Source organism: Ranitomeya imitator, chromosome 5 (assembly GCF_032444005.1).
Source record: "Ranitomeya imitator isolate aRanImi1 chromosome 5, aRanImi1.pri, whole genome shotgun sequence".
NCBI lineage: Eukaryota > Metazoa > Chordata > Amphibia > Anura > Dendrobatidae > Ranitomeya > Ranitomeya imitator.
This window is the reverse complement of record NC_091286.1, coordinates 3193804-3207392: the sequence shown is the minus strand read 5'-3', so window position 1 is coordinate 3207392 and position 13589 is coordinate 3193804. Positions and strand designations below refer to the sequence as shown.

General features: G+C 51.8%; 1 protein-coding gene across 1 annotated transcript in view; it reads left to right on the top strand.

Moving 5' to 3' along the window:
• Positions 1-13589, top strand: part of LOC138681015 (cullin-9-like) — a 253108-nt gene that overhangs the window by 169577 nt on the left and 69942 nt on the right. The window contains exons 12-18 of the mRNA XM_069768204.1: positions 1462-1699; positions 4521-4626; positions 4738-4965; positions 5198-5288; positions 12620-12791; positions 12873-12978; positions 13164-13259. Coding sequence (XP_069624305.1) covers positions 1462-1699; positions 4521-4626; positions 4738-4965; positions 5198-5288; positions 12620-12791; positions 12873-12978; positions 13164-13259 — 1037 coding nt within the window. The remainder of the gene's footprint in view (positions 1-1461; positions 1700-4520; positions 4627-4737; positions 4966-5197; positions 5289-12619; positions 12792-12872; positions 12979-13163; positions 13260-13589) is intronic.

Sequence of the window (13589 nt, the reverse complement as noted above, 5' to 3'; positions counted from 1 at the left end):
TCCTCCCGTTCATCGCCTCTTTGGCCTCCTCCCGTTCCTCACCTCGTTGTCCTCCACTCATTTGTCGCCTCGTTGTCCTCCTCCCGTTTGTCGCCTCATTGTCCTCCTCCCGTTCGTCGCCTTGTTGACCTCTTCCTCCCATTCCTCACCACGTTGGCCTCCTCCTCCCGTTCCTTGCCACGTTAGCCTCTTCCTCCCGTTCGTCACCTCGTTGGCCTCCTCCTCCCGTTCCTCGCCTCGTTGGCCTCCTCCCGTTCCTCACCTCGTTGGCTTCCTTCTGCCATTCGTAGCCTCGTTGGCCTCCTCCTCCCGTTCCTCGCCTCTTTGGCCTCCTCCCGTTCCTCACCTCGTTGGCCTCCTCCTCCCGTTCCTCACCTCGTTGGCCTCCTCCTCCCGTTTCTCGCCTCGTTGGCCTCCTCCCGTTCCTTGCCTCTTTGGCCTCCTCCCGTTCCTCACCTCGTTGGCTTCCTTCTGCCATTCGTCGCCTCGTTGCTGTCCTCCTCCCATTCCTTGCCACGTTAGCCTCCTCCTCCCGTTCCTCACCTCATTGGCCTCCTCCTCCCGTTCCTCGCCTCGTTGGCCTCCTCCTCCCGTTCCTTGCCATGTTAGCCTCCTCCTCCCGTTCGTCACCTCATTGGCCTCCTCCTCCCGTTCCTCACCTCGTTGGCTTCCTTCTCCCATTCCTCGCCTCTTTGGCCTCCTCCCGTTCCTCACCTCGTTGGCTTCCTTCTGCCATTCGTCGCCTTGTTGGTCTCCTCCTCCCGTTCCTCGCCTCGTTGGCCTCCTCCTCCCGTTCCTTGCCACGTTAGCCTCCTCCTCCCGTTCGTCACCTCGTTGGCCTCCTCCTCCCGTTCCTCGCCTCGTTGGCCTCCTCCTCCCGTTCCTCGCCTCTTTGGCCTCCTCCCGTTCCTCACCTCGTTGGCCTCCTCCTCCCGTTCCTCGCCTCTTTGGCCTCCTCCCGTTCCTCACTTCGTTGGCCTCCTCCTCCCGTTCCTCGCCTCGTTAGCCTCCTCCCGTTCCTTGCCTCTTTGGCCTCCTCCTGTTCCTCACCTCGTTGGCTTCCTTCTGCCATTCGTCGCCTCGTTGGTGTCCTCCTCCCATTCCTTGTCACGTTAGCCTCCTCCTCCCGTTCCTCACCTCGTTGGCCTCCTCCTCCCGTTCCTCGCCTCGTTGGCCTCCTCCTCCCGTTCCTTGCCACGTTAGCCTCCTCCTCCCGTTCGTCACCTCGTTGGCCTCCTCCTCCCGTTCCTCGCCTCGTTGGCCTCCTCCCGTTCCTCGCCTCTTTGGCCTCCTCCCGTTCCTCACCTCGTTGGCTTCCTTCTACCATTCGTCGCCTCGTTGGTGTCCTCCTCCCATTCGTCACCTCGTTCTCCTCCTAGTGTTCCGCACGTCTTTCTCCTCCTGTGCCTCCTCTCGTGCCCCTTGGATACTTAGTCTCTGTTGTGTTTTTGCTTCTTTCAGAGATTGGCCAAGTTTTGCCTCTTCCAGACATGGATGTGGCGTCTCTGCTCCACAGTCTGAAGGACGTGCGTCTGTGCCGGGAGTTGCTGCCGTCGCTGGAGCGCTGTGTCTGTGGTGACACCTCCTCTCTGCCTTGTGATGTCTCCCAGCTCCTCACAGACACCGACTTCTTCCTGCAGCTTCTCTCCAGCCTCGAGCAGCTCTGGAGTGAGCAGGAGTTGCAGCTCTGTGTGTACAGGTACTGTGGCTCCGAAGATGCAAGCTGAGTCCCTGTGTGGCGCCGAGGGGGCGACATGGCGTCCCGTGTGGTGCTCTGGAGGCGATCTGGGCCCATGTTGCACAGTGTAGGCAAGCTGTGGCACGGTGGAGGCGAGCCGGAGTTCCGTGCGGGGCTCTGGAGGCAATCCGGGGCCTTATGGTACAGTGTTGGGGGTGATTTACAATCTAATCAGTTTGTATGAAGAGGTAAGCTATAGGCTGGACCACGGTGAGTCATTGGACGTGGTATATCTCGATTTTTCCAAAGCGTTTGATACCGTGCCGCACAAGAGGTTGGTACACAAAATGAGAATGCTTGGTCTGGGGGAAAATGTGTGTAAATGGGTTAGTAACTGGCTTAGTGATAGAAAGCAGAGGGTGGTTATAAATGGTATAGTCTCTAACTGGGTCGCTGTGACCAGTGGGGTACCGCAGGGGTCAGTATTGGGACCTGTTCTCTTCAACATATTCATTAATGATCTGGTAGAAGGTTTACACAGTAAAATATCGATATTTGCAGATGATACAAAACTATGTAAAGCAGTTAATACAAGAGAAGATAGTATTCTGCTACAGATGGATCTGGATAAGTTGGAAACTTGGGCTGAAAGGTGGCAGATGAGGTTTAACAATGATAAATGTAAGGTTATACACATGGGAAGAAGGAATCAATATCACCATTACACACTGAACGGGAAACCACTGGGTAAATCTGACAGGGAGAAGGACTTGGGGATCCTAGTTAATGATAAACTTACCTGGAGCAGCCAGTGCCAGGCAGCAGCTGCCAAGGCAAACAGGATCATGGGGTGCATTAAAAGAGGTCTGGATACACATGATGAGAGCATTATACTGCCTCTGTACAAATCCCTAGTTAGACCGCACATGGAGTACTGTGTCCAGTTTTGGGCACCGGTGCTCAGGAAGGATATAATGGAACTAGAGAGAGTACAAAGGAGGGCAACAAAATTAATAAAGGGGATGGGAGAACTACAATACCCAGATAGATTAGCGAAATTAGGATTATTTAGTCTAGAAAAAAGACGACTGAGGGGCGATCTAATAACCATGTATAAGTATATAAGGGGACAATACAAATATCTCGCTGAGGATCTGTTTATACCAAGGAAGGTGACGGGCACAAGGGGGCATTCTTTGCGTCTGGAGGAGAGAAGGTTTTTCCACCAACATAGAAGAGGATTCTTTACTGTTAGGGCAGTGAGAATCTGGAATTGCTTGCCTGAGGAGGTGGTGATGACGAACTCAGTCGAGGGGTTCAAGAGAGGCCTGGATGTCTTCCTGGAGCAGAACAATATTGTATCATACAATTAGGTTCTGTAGAAGGACGTAGATCTGGGGATTTATTATGATGGAATATAGGCTGAAATGGATGGACAAATGTCTTTTTTCGGCCTTACTAACTATGTTACTATGTTACTATGTTACTAACTATGGCCACGTTTGTTATGGAAGGAGGTTCGGACCCCACATGTTATTGTGAAGGGAGGCCATGGGTCTGTATATGGCGGACCTTGTGCATGGCTCAGCAGATGGGTGTGCATCGTTATACAGTTGTACTCTGTACGAAGGCAGCTCATCTATATAGAAGCTAAAGGTGGGTGTGGCCTCTTTATAGGACAGTGTCCTCTGTACTAGATGGAAACCCGATGCTATCTCATCGGGAGGGCAGTAATGTCATGATGGGGGCTGGCATGCGGCGCTGTTGTTGCCTAATTGCATCCTGTGATAATCTAATGACTTTTACATCAGGGGACTCATGTGCTTGACGCCTATACTTATGTGCATTGTTTTTGTCCCAGAGATGCTGTTGCTCTTCAAGAGTCTCATTTGCCCTTTGTTGTCTTCGAGGTTGTGCCTTTGCTGTTTTCCTTTCATTGTCATTGGCGTACTTTTTAGGAGGAGCGATGTTGGCGTTGATATTTGCATTTTAAAGGGGTTTTCCCACGAACAAAAGTTAATTTTAAAAATTGTCTGTGTCTAACCATGTACCGAACATACCACATCTCCTGGGCAGGGGAGGAAGCAAAAGACAATACTGACATTACAGCAGGGGATCACAGAGGAGACATTTTGTGAGGTAAAATATTTTTTAAAACAGTCAGTGAAATATTTTACCTCACAGAATAAATCCACTGTGATCCCCTGCTGTAATGTCAGTATTGTCTTTTGCTTCCTCCCCTGCCCAGGAGATGTGGTATGCTCCGTACATGGTCAGATACAGTCAATTTTTAAAATGAACTTTTGTTCATGGGAAACCCCTTTAATGTGACCGGCTTTCTCTGCCTGTAGACACTTCGCGCAGGCGCAGTAAATCAGACCGCCGCCATCTTTGTGCACACAGATAGCGGCGGTCACATTAAAACTGCTCATGTGCTCCTCCTGCACAAAGATGGCGGCAGTCGGTGAATCATTCGGCTGATCCGACGGCAGCGTGTTCGCAACGGTGTTCCACTGGTGGTACCGCGCAAGAGGCTGCGTGAGTGTGAGAGTGTGTGTGTGTGTGTGTGGTGCGTACGGCGTATAGAGTGTGTGGTGTGACGGTGTTCCGCTGGTGGTACCACGCAATAGGTTGGTACCAGCAGCAGTTTCCATATTGAGACACCCATCACTTGGGTGTCCCAATAAGGCGGTCGGTGAACTTCTCCGCTTGGAATTCTGGGATATGGTGACATCTGGACGGAACAGGAAATAAAAACATTACAAGACAATTATATAAATAGATATTATGGGCCTCTCCATAGTGTTTGGCTCTTCACTTCCGCCATCATTTCTGGTTCCAGGATCCTGCAGGGGCTTCTTCGTTTATCTGGTGAGGAGCTGTTTCCCTGGCACCAGAGCATCCGTCCGAGTGTCTGTGCCCTGACCACACACTGCAGCGAGAAGGAGGTGGGAATGACACACAGTGTTGTGTAGTACAAGGCTTGGGCCATGGAGGCGCTGCACCTTTTTTACATGGGTGTGTTGTAGCATTAACCTTCTCCTTCCCTGATGTCACAGTTTGTCCAGGAGGTGGCACACTTCCTGCTCAGTTTGGCATCGCTCAGTAAGGATTGCGCCACTCTTATGTGCTGCCTGAACGCCGGTGAGGCTCTGAAGATGGTGATGGAGAGACATGGCTCCGACTTCCAGGTGGCAGCAGATCTACAAGCCCTTCTGAAGAGCTATGAGGAGCCTGCCAGGGTGTCCAAGATGATATCCAGCAGTGTCTTGACATCCTGCCTCCAGGTGAGGATCACTGACCTGTGGAATAAGGTGACTACCTCACTACTCCACGTGCCTGCATGTGACACAGTGACCAGACTGAAGAGCTTCTGACCTCCTCACAAGAAAAAACAACTGGCTGAGGATCTGCCCCTGCTGGGCCCTTCAGCTGGAAGGCGTCCTGAGTCCATCGCGTTTGCCCCATATTCCAGGTCCTCAGTGTCGTTAGCAGTAACTGTTTTTCTTCTTCAATCAGATGATTCTGGAGGAGATCGATGATCAGCGGCGCCGTCATCAGCAGATCAGAGTCCCATTCTTCACAGTGTTTCTGAGATCACTTGGCCATGGTGAGTTCTGATCCATGTGGTCTTGTTTATAGATCACCACCGATCATTGTCCTGCCTCATTTAACATGAAAGGCCTGCCTGTGTTACAAAAGCATGAAAGTGAGTGCAGCATCAATAAGACATCACTGGAGGCTTACATATCAGGAGTAAACTGCACAGTCCATCAAAACCCGAGAGCTCGGCCAGCTAGTTCCTTTTTCATGCTGATTCTGAATTTATGCCTAGGCTTGTTTTGTGCCAGTGAGTGTTTCTTCACACCCACTGAGGACACATAGGGGTAGGGGGCATACACAGAGGACACTTGGGGGTGCGCTTCCTGCACTGAGGACCCTTTGGGGTACGGGACCTACACTGAGAACCCTTGGGAGTTGTCACAAATCCCACCGGATATGTCAGGGATCCCACCAATCTGTCACGGTTCACAGGGAAAATACCTTTATCATCCCTACCACTCACACCAATTTGTCACAAACCGGGGTTGTTTGGTTGCCCCTGGTTCCTTCTGAAGGGGATTTATCCACATACCACTTCCTAATTCCGGTTTGGAACTTGCAGCTCTCTGGCGCCTACCTTACCCTCAGGTCAGTCAGGGTACTGCACCCAGGGTAATTACGAGGGCGATTTAACTACTCCCACTCAGGCGGGAACAATAATTATCAACGCCGCCGTCACTACAAAGCCTCCCAAACACACAGGACAAATTCTGCTGCCACCAGCTCCTATTTTCCAAGTATTAACGGGTCCGGAGCCAACCCAAATCAATGGCGTAATTCACTTCAGAGAACGCGACAGTTTGTTATTGCATCATCATTGCTGGCTGTGTGCTGTGAAGGATGCACACACATCTGTACAGCAGCTAGACCCCAGTCAAAAGACACTGAAGACCCCTGCTTCACACAGTTTTTTCCTAGCCTAAAACCAAAGCCCTCACCCTGTGGTGACCTCACTGAGGGGCTGAAACCTCTCCTTTACTTAGAATTATGAAAACTATTTTTATGCCTAGCTCGCTGTATGGATCTCGTATGCGAAAGACACGATGATCAGAATTGGCCCCACATCATGGGGATTCTTTTAAGTATAAACACAGAGTAAATACCTGAACCGCTTACGGAGAAATCCACGCTTTGCACTCGTTGGGTTTAGCTTCTAGCGGTTTCAGGGGGTTATAGATCTATCGATGGACATCCGGAATATATAATTCTCATATCTCTAGCCCGGATCAGTGCCAATATATATCCCTTTAATAGAACAAAGAGACCCATGCAGTCTGGAAGTGGCTATACCAAACCCTGACGGTATTATGCGGGAGGAGGGAATGAGTAGTTTAGGGAGACTGGTCTGCCCGCAGCATAGAACCATATAAATTCTTGTGGGAGGGGTGAAATGAGGGGTTTAGGATTCACACGCATACAGGCAGCAGGCAGAGTGAGAAGAGGGGGGGTCGGAATGGCCCACAGCATGTGTCTGCCATGGAACCTTCTGGAACTTAACTCACAATATGACATTTTTACATTATCATGACAGGGGTACTTGGTCTGCACTGAGGACACTTGGGGGTACGGGATCTACACTGAGGACACTTGAGGGTACGCTTCCTGTACTGAGGACCCTTGGGGGTACTGGGTCTGCACTGAGGACACTTTGGGGTACAGCGCCTAAACTGAGGACACTTGGGGGTACACTTCCTGCACTGAGGACCCTTGGGGGTACTGGGTCTGCACTGAAGACACTTGGGTGGTGTGGGGCCTACACTGAGAACACTTGGGGGTACACGGCCTGCACTGAGGACACTTGGGAGTAAGGGGTCTACACTGAGGACACTTGGGGGGTATGCTTCCTGCACTGAGGACACTTGGGGGTACTGGGCCTACACTTAGGACACTTGGGTGTACGGGGGCCTACACTGAGGACACTTGGGGGTACAGGTGCCTACACTGAGGACACTTGGGGGTACTGGGCCTACACTGAGGACACTTAGAGGTGTTGGGCCTACACTGAGAACACTTGGAGTACGGGCCTACACTGAGGACACTTGGGGGTACTGGGCCTACACTGAAGACACTTAGAGGTGTTGGGCCTACACTGAGAACACTTGGGGGTATGTGGCCTACACTGAGGACACTTGGAAGTGTGGGTCCTGCGCTGAGGACATTTGGAGGTGCATGGCCTACACTGAGGACACTTGGAGGTGCATGGCCTACACTGAGGACACTTGGGGGTACGGGGCCTACACTGAGGACATTTGGGGATACGGGGCCTGCACTGAGGACACTTGGGGGTACTGGGCCAACACTGAGGACACTTGGGGGTACAGGGGCCTACACCGAGGACACTTGGGGGTACGGGGCCTGCACTGCGGACACATGGGGGTACAGGGCCACCACTGAGGACACTTGAGGGTTTGCAACCTACACTGAGGACACTTGGGGGTATGCAGCCTGCGCTGAAGACACTTGGAGGTACGTGGCCTGCGCTGAAGACACTTGGAGGTACACAGCCTGCGCTGAAGACACTTGGAGGTGTGGGGCCTGCACTGAGGACACTTGAAGGTGCAGGGCCTATACTGAGGACACTTGGGGGAACAGGGGTCTACAGTGAGAACACTTGGGGGTTCGCGGCCTACACTGAGGACACTTGGGGGTGCGCGGCCTTCGCTGAAGACACTTGGAGCTACATGGCTTGCGCTGAAGACACTTGGAGGTGCTGGGCCTGCACAGAGGACACTTGGGGATGCAGGGCCTACACTGAGGACACTTGCATGTGCAGGGCCTACACTGAGGACACTTGGGAGTCTACACTGAGGACAATTGAGGGTATGTGGCCTACACTGAGGACACTTGGGGGTATGTGGCCTACACTGAGGACACTTGGGGGTGCAGGGCCTACACTGAGGACACTTGACGGTATGCTGCCTACACTGAGTACACTTGGGGGTATGTGACCTACACTGAGGACATTTGGGAGTACAGGGCCTACACTGAGGACAATTGAGGGTATCTGGCCTACACAGAGGACACTTGGGGATATGTGGCCTATACTGAGGACACTTGGGGGTTTGCGACCTACACTGAGAACACTTGGGGGTACGCAGCCTGCGCTGAAGATTCTTGGAGGGACGTGGCCTGCGCTGAAGACACTTGGAGGTGTGGGGCCTGCACTGAGGATGAAGGTGCAGGGCCTATACTGAGGACACTTGGGGATATGTGGCCTACACTGAGGACACTTGGGGGTATGGGGCCTACACTGAGGACTCTTGGAGGTGCGGGGCCTACACTGAGGACACTTGAGGGTACGTGGCCTGCTCTGAGAACACTTTGGGTTATGGGGCCGCAAAGGAGCAGGACAGAGCCTCCTAGCTCCTCCTCATCTGTCTACCACCTACCCGTCCCTCAACATTGTTGCACCGCCTTACATCGCCTTTTTCATCTCTGTCCACCACCTACCCGTACTCTCCACAGTACTGCACCACCCTACTTCTCCTCATCTCTATCTACCACGTACCCTTCCTCTCCACAGTGCTGCACCGTCCTACATCTCCACCTCATCTGTCTACCACCCTATCCATCCTCTCCACAGTGCTGCACCGCATTACATCTCCTCCTCATCTGTCTATCACCCTCTACCCATTCTCTCTACAGTGCTGCACTGCCCTGCATCTCCTCTTCATCTGTCTTCCACTCTACCTGTCCTCTAAACAGTGCTGCACTACCCTAAATCTCCTCCTCATCTGTCTACCACCTACCTGTTTTCTCCACAGTGTGCACCGCCCTACATCTCCTCCTCATTTCTTGTCTACCACATACCCGTCCTCTCCTCAGTGCTGCACCGCTCTACATCTCCTCATCTCTGTCTACCACCTACCCGTCCTCTTCACAGTGCTGCACCATCCTACATCTCCTACTTGTCTCTGTCTACCACCTACCTGTCCGATCCACAGTGCTGCACTGCCCTACATCTCCTCCTCATCTGTCTACCACCTACCCCTCCACTCCACAGTGCTGCATCACTCTACATCTACTCCTCATCTCTGTCTACCATCTACCCGTCCTCTCCACAGTGCTGCACCGCTCTACGGCTCCTCCTCATCTCTGTCTACCACCTACCCGTCCGCTTCACAGTGCTGCACTGCCCTACATCTCCTCCTCATCTGTATACCACCTACCTATCCTCTCCACAGTGCTACACCACCCTACATCTCCTCCTCATCTCTGTATACTGCCTACTCGTCCTCTCCACAGTGCTGAACCGCCCAACATCTCCTCCTCATCTCTGTCTACCACCTACCCATCCTCTACACGGTGCTGCACCACCCTACATCTCCTCCTCATCTGTATACCACCTACCTATCCTCTCCACAGTGCTACACCACCCTACATATCCTCCTCATCTGTATACCACCTAATCATCTTCTCCACAGTGCTACACCACCCTACATTTCCTCCTCATCTGTCTACCACCTACCCGTCCTCTCCATAGTGCCGCAACGCCCAACATCTCCTCCTCATCTCTGTCTACCACCTACCTGTTTTCTCCACAGTGTGCACCGCCCTACATCTCCTCCTCATTTCTTGTCTACCACATACCCGTCCTCTCCACAGTGCTGCACTGCTCTACATCTCATCTCTGTCTACCACCTACCCGTCCTCTTCATAGTGCTGCACCACCCTACATCTCCTCCTCATCTCTGTCTACCGCCTACCTGTCCTCTCCACAGTGCTGCACCGCTCTGCGGCTCTTCATCTGTCTCCCACCTACCTGTCCTCTCCACAGTGCTGCACTGCTCTGCGGCTCCTCCTCATCTGTCTCCCACCTACCCGTCCTCTCCACAGTGCTGCACCACCCTGCATCTCCTCCTCATCTCTGTCTACCACCTACCCATCCGCTCCACAGTGCTGCACTGCCCAACATCTCCTCCTCATGTTTCTACCACCTACCCGTCCTCTCCACAGTGCTGCACCACCCTGCATCTCCTCCTCATCTCTGTCTACCACCTACCCGTCTGCTCCACAGTGCTGCACTGCCCAACATCTCCTCCTCATGTTTCTACCACCTACCCATCCTCTACACAGTGCTACACCACCCTACATCTCGTCTTCATCTGTATACCACCTACCCATAGTCTTCACAGTGCTACACCACCCTACATCTCCTTCTCATCTCTGTCTACCGCCTACCCATCCTCTCCACAGTGTTGCACCACCCTACATCTCCTCCTCTTCTGTCTTCCAGCCTCGTAGGGTCAGTCACTTGTGATGATCACCAGCAGGGATGCGCTGCTGACATTACATTTGCTGTATCGAGACATGACAACCTGATTTCCCACCGTTGCCCCATTAGGTTTTGTTTTCCAATAGGAGGAACATTTTAAACCTCTGCAGTATTTGTATAAAGTTGATCATTTGTTCCTGTGTAAAAGTGAATGTAATGGCAGCATTAGGGCGATCTTCTCAGTGTACTGAGCCTGGCAGTCCTGATGGTCCTGCACCATTCCTCGGGAGGACCCTTTCTATCATGTTACTTCTCAGTGTCCATAGTTTTATCTCCTAAGAACATGCAGTATGTTTTGCAGCAGCCGATTGTAGCAGCATTTCGGTCTGTTACTGTCACGAATCCACACCGCTGCCACCAATCTGTCACGATTCACACCGTGACCGTCACCCCCACGTCACAGATCGGGGTGACTTTAGGCCAACAGACGGCTATCACATGTGCAGGGGGGGCTTATCTTATTTATCCCTCTACTGCTACAATGTGATGGAAACACACACAAGGCTATTGACCTCTTAGTTTACAGCAGGGGCTTATTCTAGGTATCCCACTGCTCTTCAATATACCACAAACTGCAGGGATTTATGTATATCCCACTTACAGTTCCACTTGAAACTTGCAGCTCTCTGGTGCCCCCCTTACTCTCAGGTCAGATTAGATACTGCAGCTAGGGTAATTAGTCACCAGAAAGGCTGCCTGCCATGTACTGGCTATTGGGCACGCTGCAGTGACACGATAACTACTCCCACTCAGGCAGGAACAATAATTATCAACGCCGCAGTCGCTACAATGACTCCCAACTACCCAGTACAAAGGTATGCTGCCACCAGCTTCGATTAAACGGGTCTGAAGCCAACCCAAAACAGTAGCGTAATTCCCTTCAGAAGACTTAGGGTACATTTTAGAACAGGAAGAACAAATCTAGTATTTTAAATATTTTACTCCATTAAAATTAGGCAGTGTTTATGAAAAGCTATAAAAGATGTTACAATATGAGGCAATTGAGAATATGTACAAAGTAATTATAAAAATAACAGGGGTTAAATGAGAAATTAACACTTACATGTGTTCAGGACATTGCAGGCAACCAGGCTAGTTCCCATATGTCCCAATACATCAGGACTGGCAGTCAGGCTCCTCAGGTCAAAACTAACTGCTGGGGGTCTGGCAGAAACTTATAAACCGCAGCCCGTGACATCACCAACAGCGTTGGCTTACCCAGACCCTCCTATCTCTTCAGTCTTACTAGATTTAACACAAGTTTGTTTAATGCCTGAAACTCCGCTACAGAACATGTCAGGATCATAACACACCCAGCATTCATCTTGTATTAAGATATGCTCTCTATAGATACTAAAGTCAGGCTAGTAGGGACACTCAGTTCCAGAGAAATCCGTACTATGTCCCTGTTGGACTTGGAGGTTCCTGCTTACAGTGATGGATAGATGCGCCGATGGACTTTAGCAATATGTACTCATTATTTTCCTAGCCTAAATCGTTGGCCCAATATCTTGCTATTTTTGGACAAAAGGCTTCATAGTTTACAAGGGAGATCCAACCAGTTTAAGCTGGTACAACTGTCTATGCATCTATACCGATCGTAAAAATTCCTATAGGAGGGGCATGAGGGATTTGGGAGCTGAAAGTCAGGAATGCAGCAAGAAGCCATAGAAGCTCTTCTACACACACATTCAGAAACAAAGGGAGCCAGAGAGAGAAGGGGGGAAGGGATGGTTAGCCCGCAGCTACAAAATCATATTATATTTCATAGAATATCGTGACAGTTACGTTTTGCTCAGTTCCTCTTTCCCCATCAGTTTCCCCCTCGCACCCATGGGTGACTGCAGAGCTTCGTGTCCTGCCCTATTTATTACAAAGGATGGTGGAGCCGTAGAATGCCAGCAGCTCTTCATGTAGTATTCCCCCGATCCCTCATAGATTGTAAGCTCTTGTGAAGGGTCCATTGTTCAGTACCATTTGTCTGCAATCTGTGCTGCATTATGTTACTGCAGAGCAGAACTCCTCTTTCCCCAGAAGCTACACTAAATTCTCTGTACCTGCAGAGTCCTGGGCTGGGCAGAAAGAAGACAAATGTTGGACGAAGATGGAAGTGTCCTCAAACCCACATCGTGCCAACAAACTAACGGACGGGAACCCCAAGTCGTACTGGGAATCGAGTGGGAGCACCGGCTCCCATTATATCAACATCTTCATGCACCGCGGAGTGGTGATCCGGTGAGATGTGGCGCTTGGCGTGGGGCGGGGACCTGCACTCTGGATACATGTATATAACACAGGTCTGTGCGCCCCCTGCAGGCAGTTGCTGATGGTCGTGGCCAGTGAGGACTCCAGTTACATGCCGGCCCGGGTGCTCGTTATGGGTGGAGAGAACGCGTCCAATATCAGCACGGAGCTGAACGCGGTCAGTCATGTCCACACAATACGGCGTCTCTGGCTGCGGACCCCCCAGATTTATATCATGTGGCACTATGTGCTGGTTGTCACTGTGGTCCTTATTGCTGTACTGGGGGGGTACCCCTGGGGTCAGAGGTCATCATTGCTTTCTGTTGTTCATGTGCTGTTATTTTTCTATCTGTTCATGATCAGGTGAACATCTCTAGTTCCACCTCCCGCGTCGTGCTCCTGGAGAACGCCACACGTTTCTGGCCGGTGCTTCAGGTGAAGATCAAGCGGTGTCAGCAGGTAATGTGCAGCCCCGGAGCTGCTGTGTTGGGGTGCTGCTGCTGCGCTGGTGTGCGAATGCTGCTGCTGCGCTGGTGTGCGAATGCTGCTGCTGTGCTGGTGTGGGAATGCTGCTGCTGCGCTGGCGTGCGAATGCTGCTGCTGCGCTGGCGTGCGAATGCTGCTGCTGCGCTGGCGTGCGAATGCTGCTGCTGCGCTGGTGTGTGAATGCTGCTGCTGGGCCGGTGTAAGAATATTGCTGCTGCGCTGGCGTGTAGATGCTGCTGCGCTGGCGTGGGGCTGCTGCGTTGGCATGGCGCTACTGCTGTGGTGTGGGGTTGCTGCTGCGCT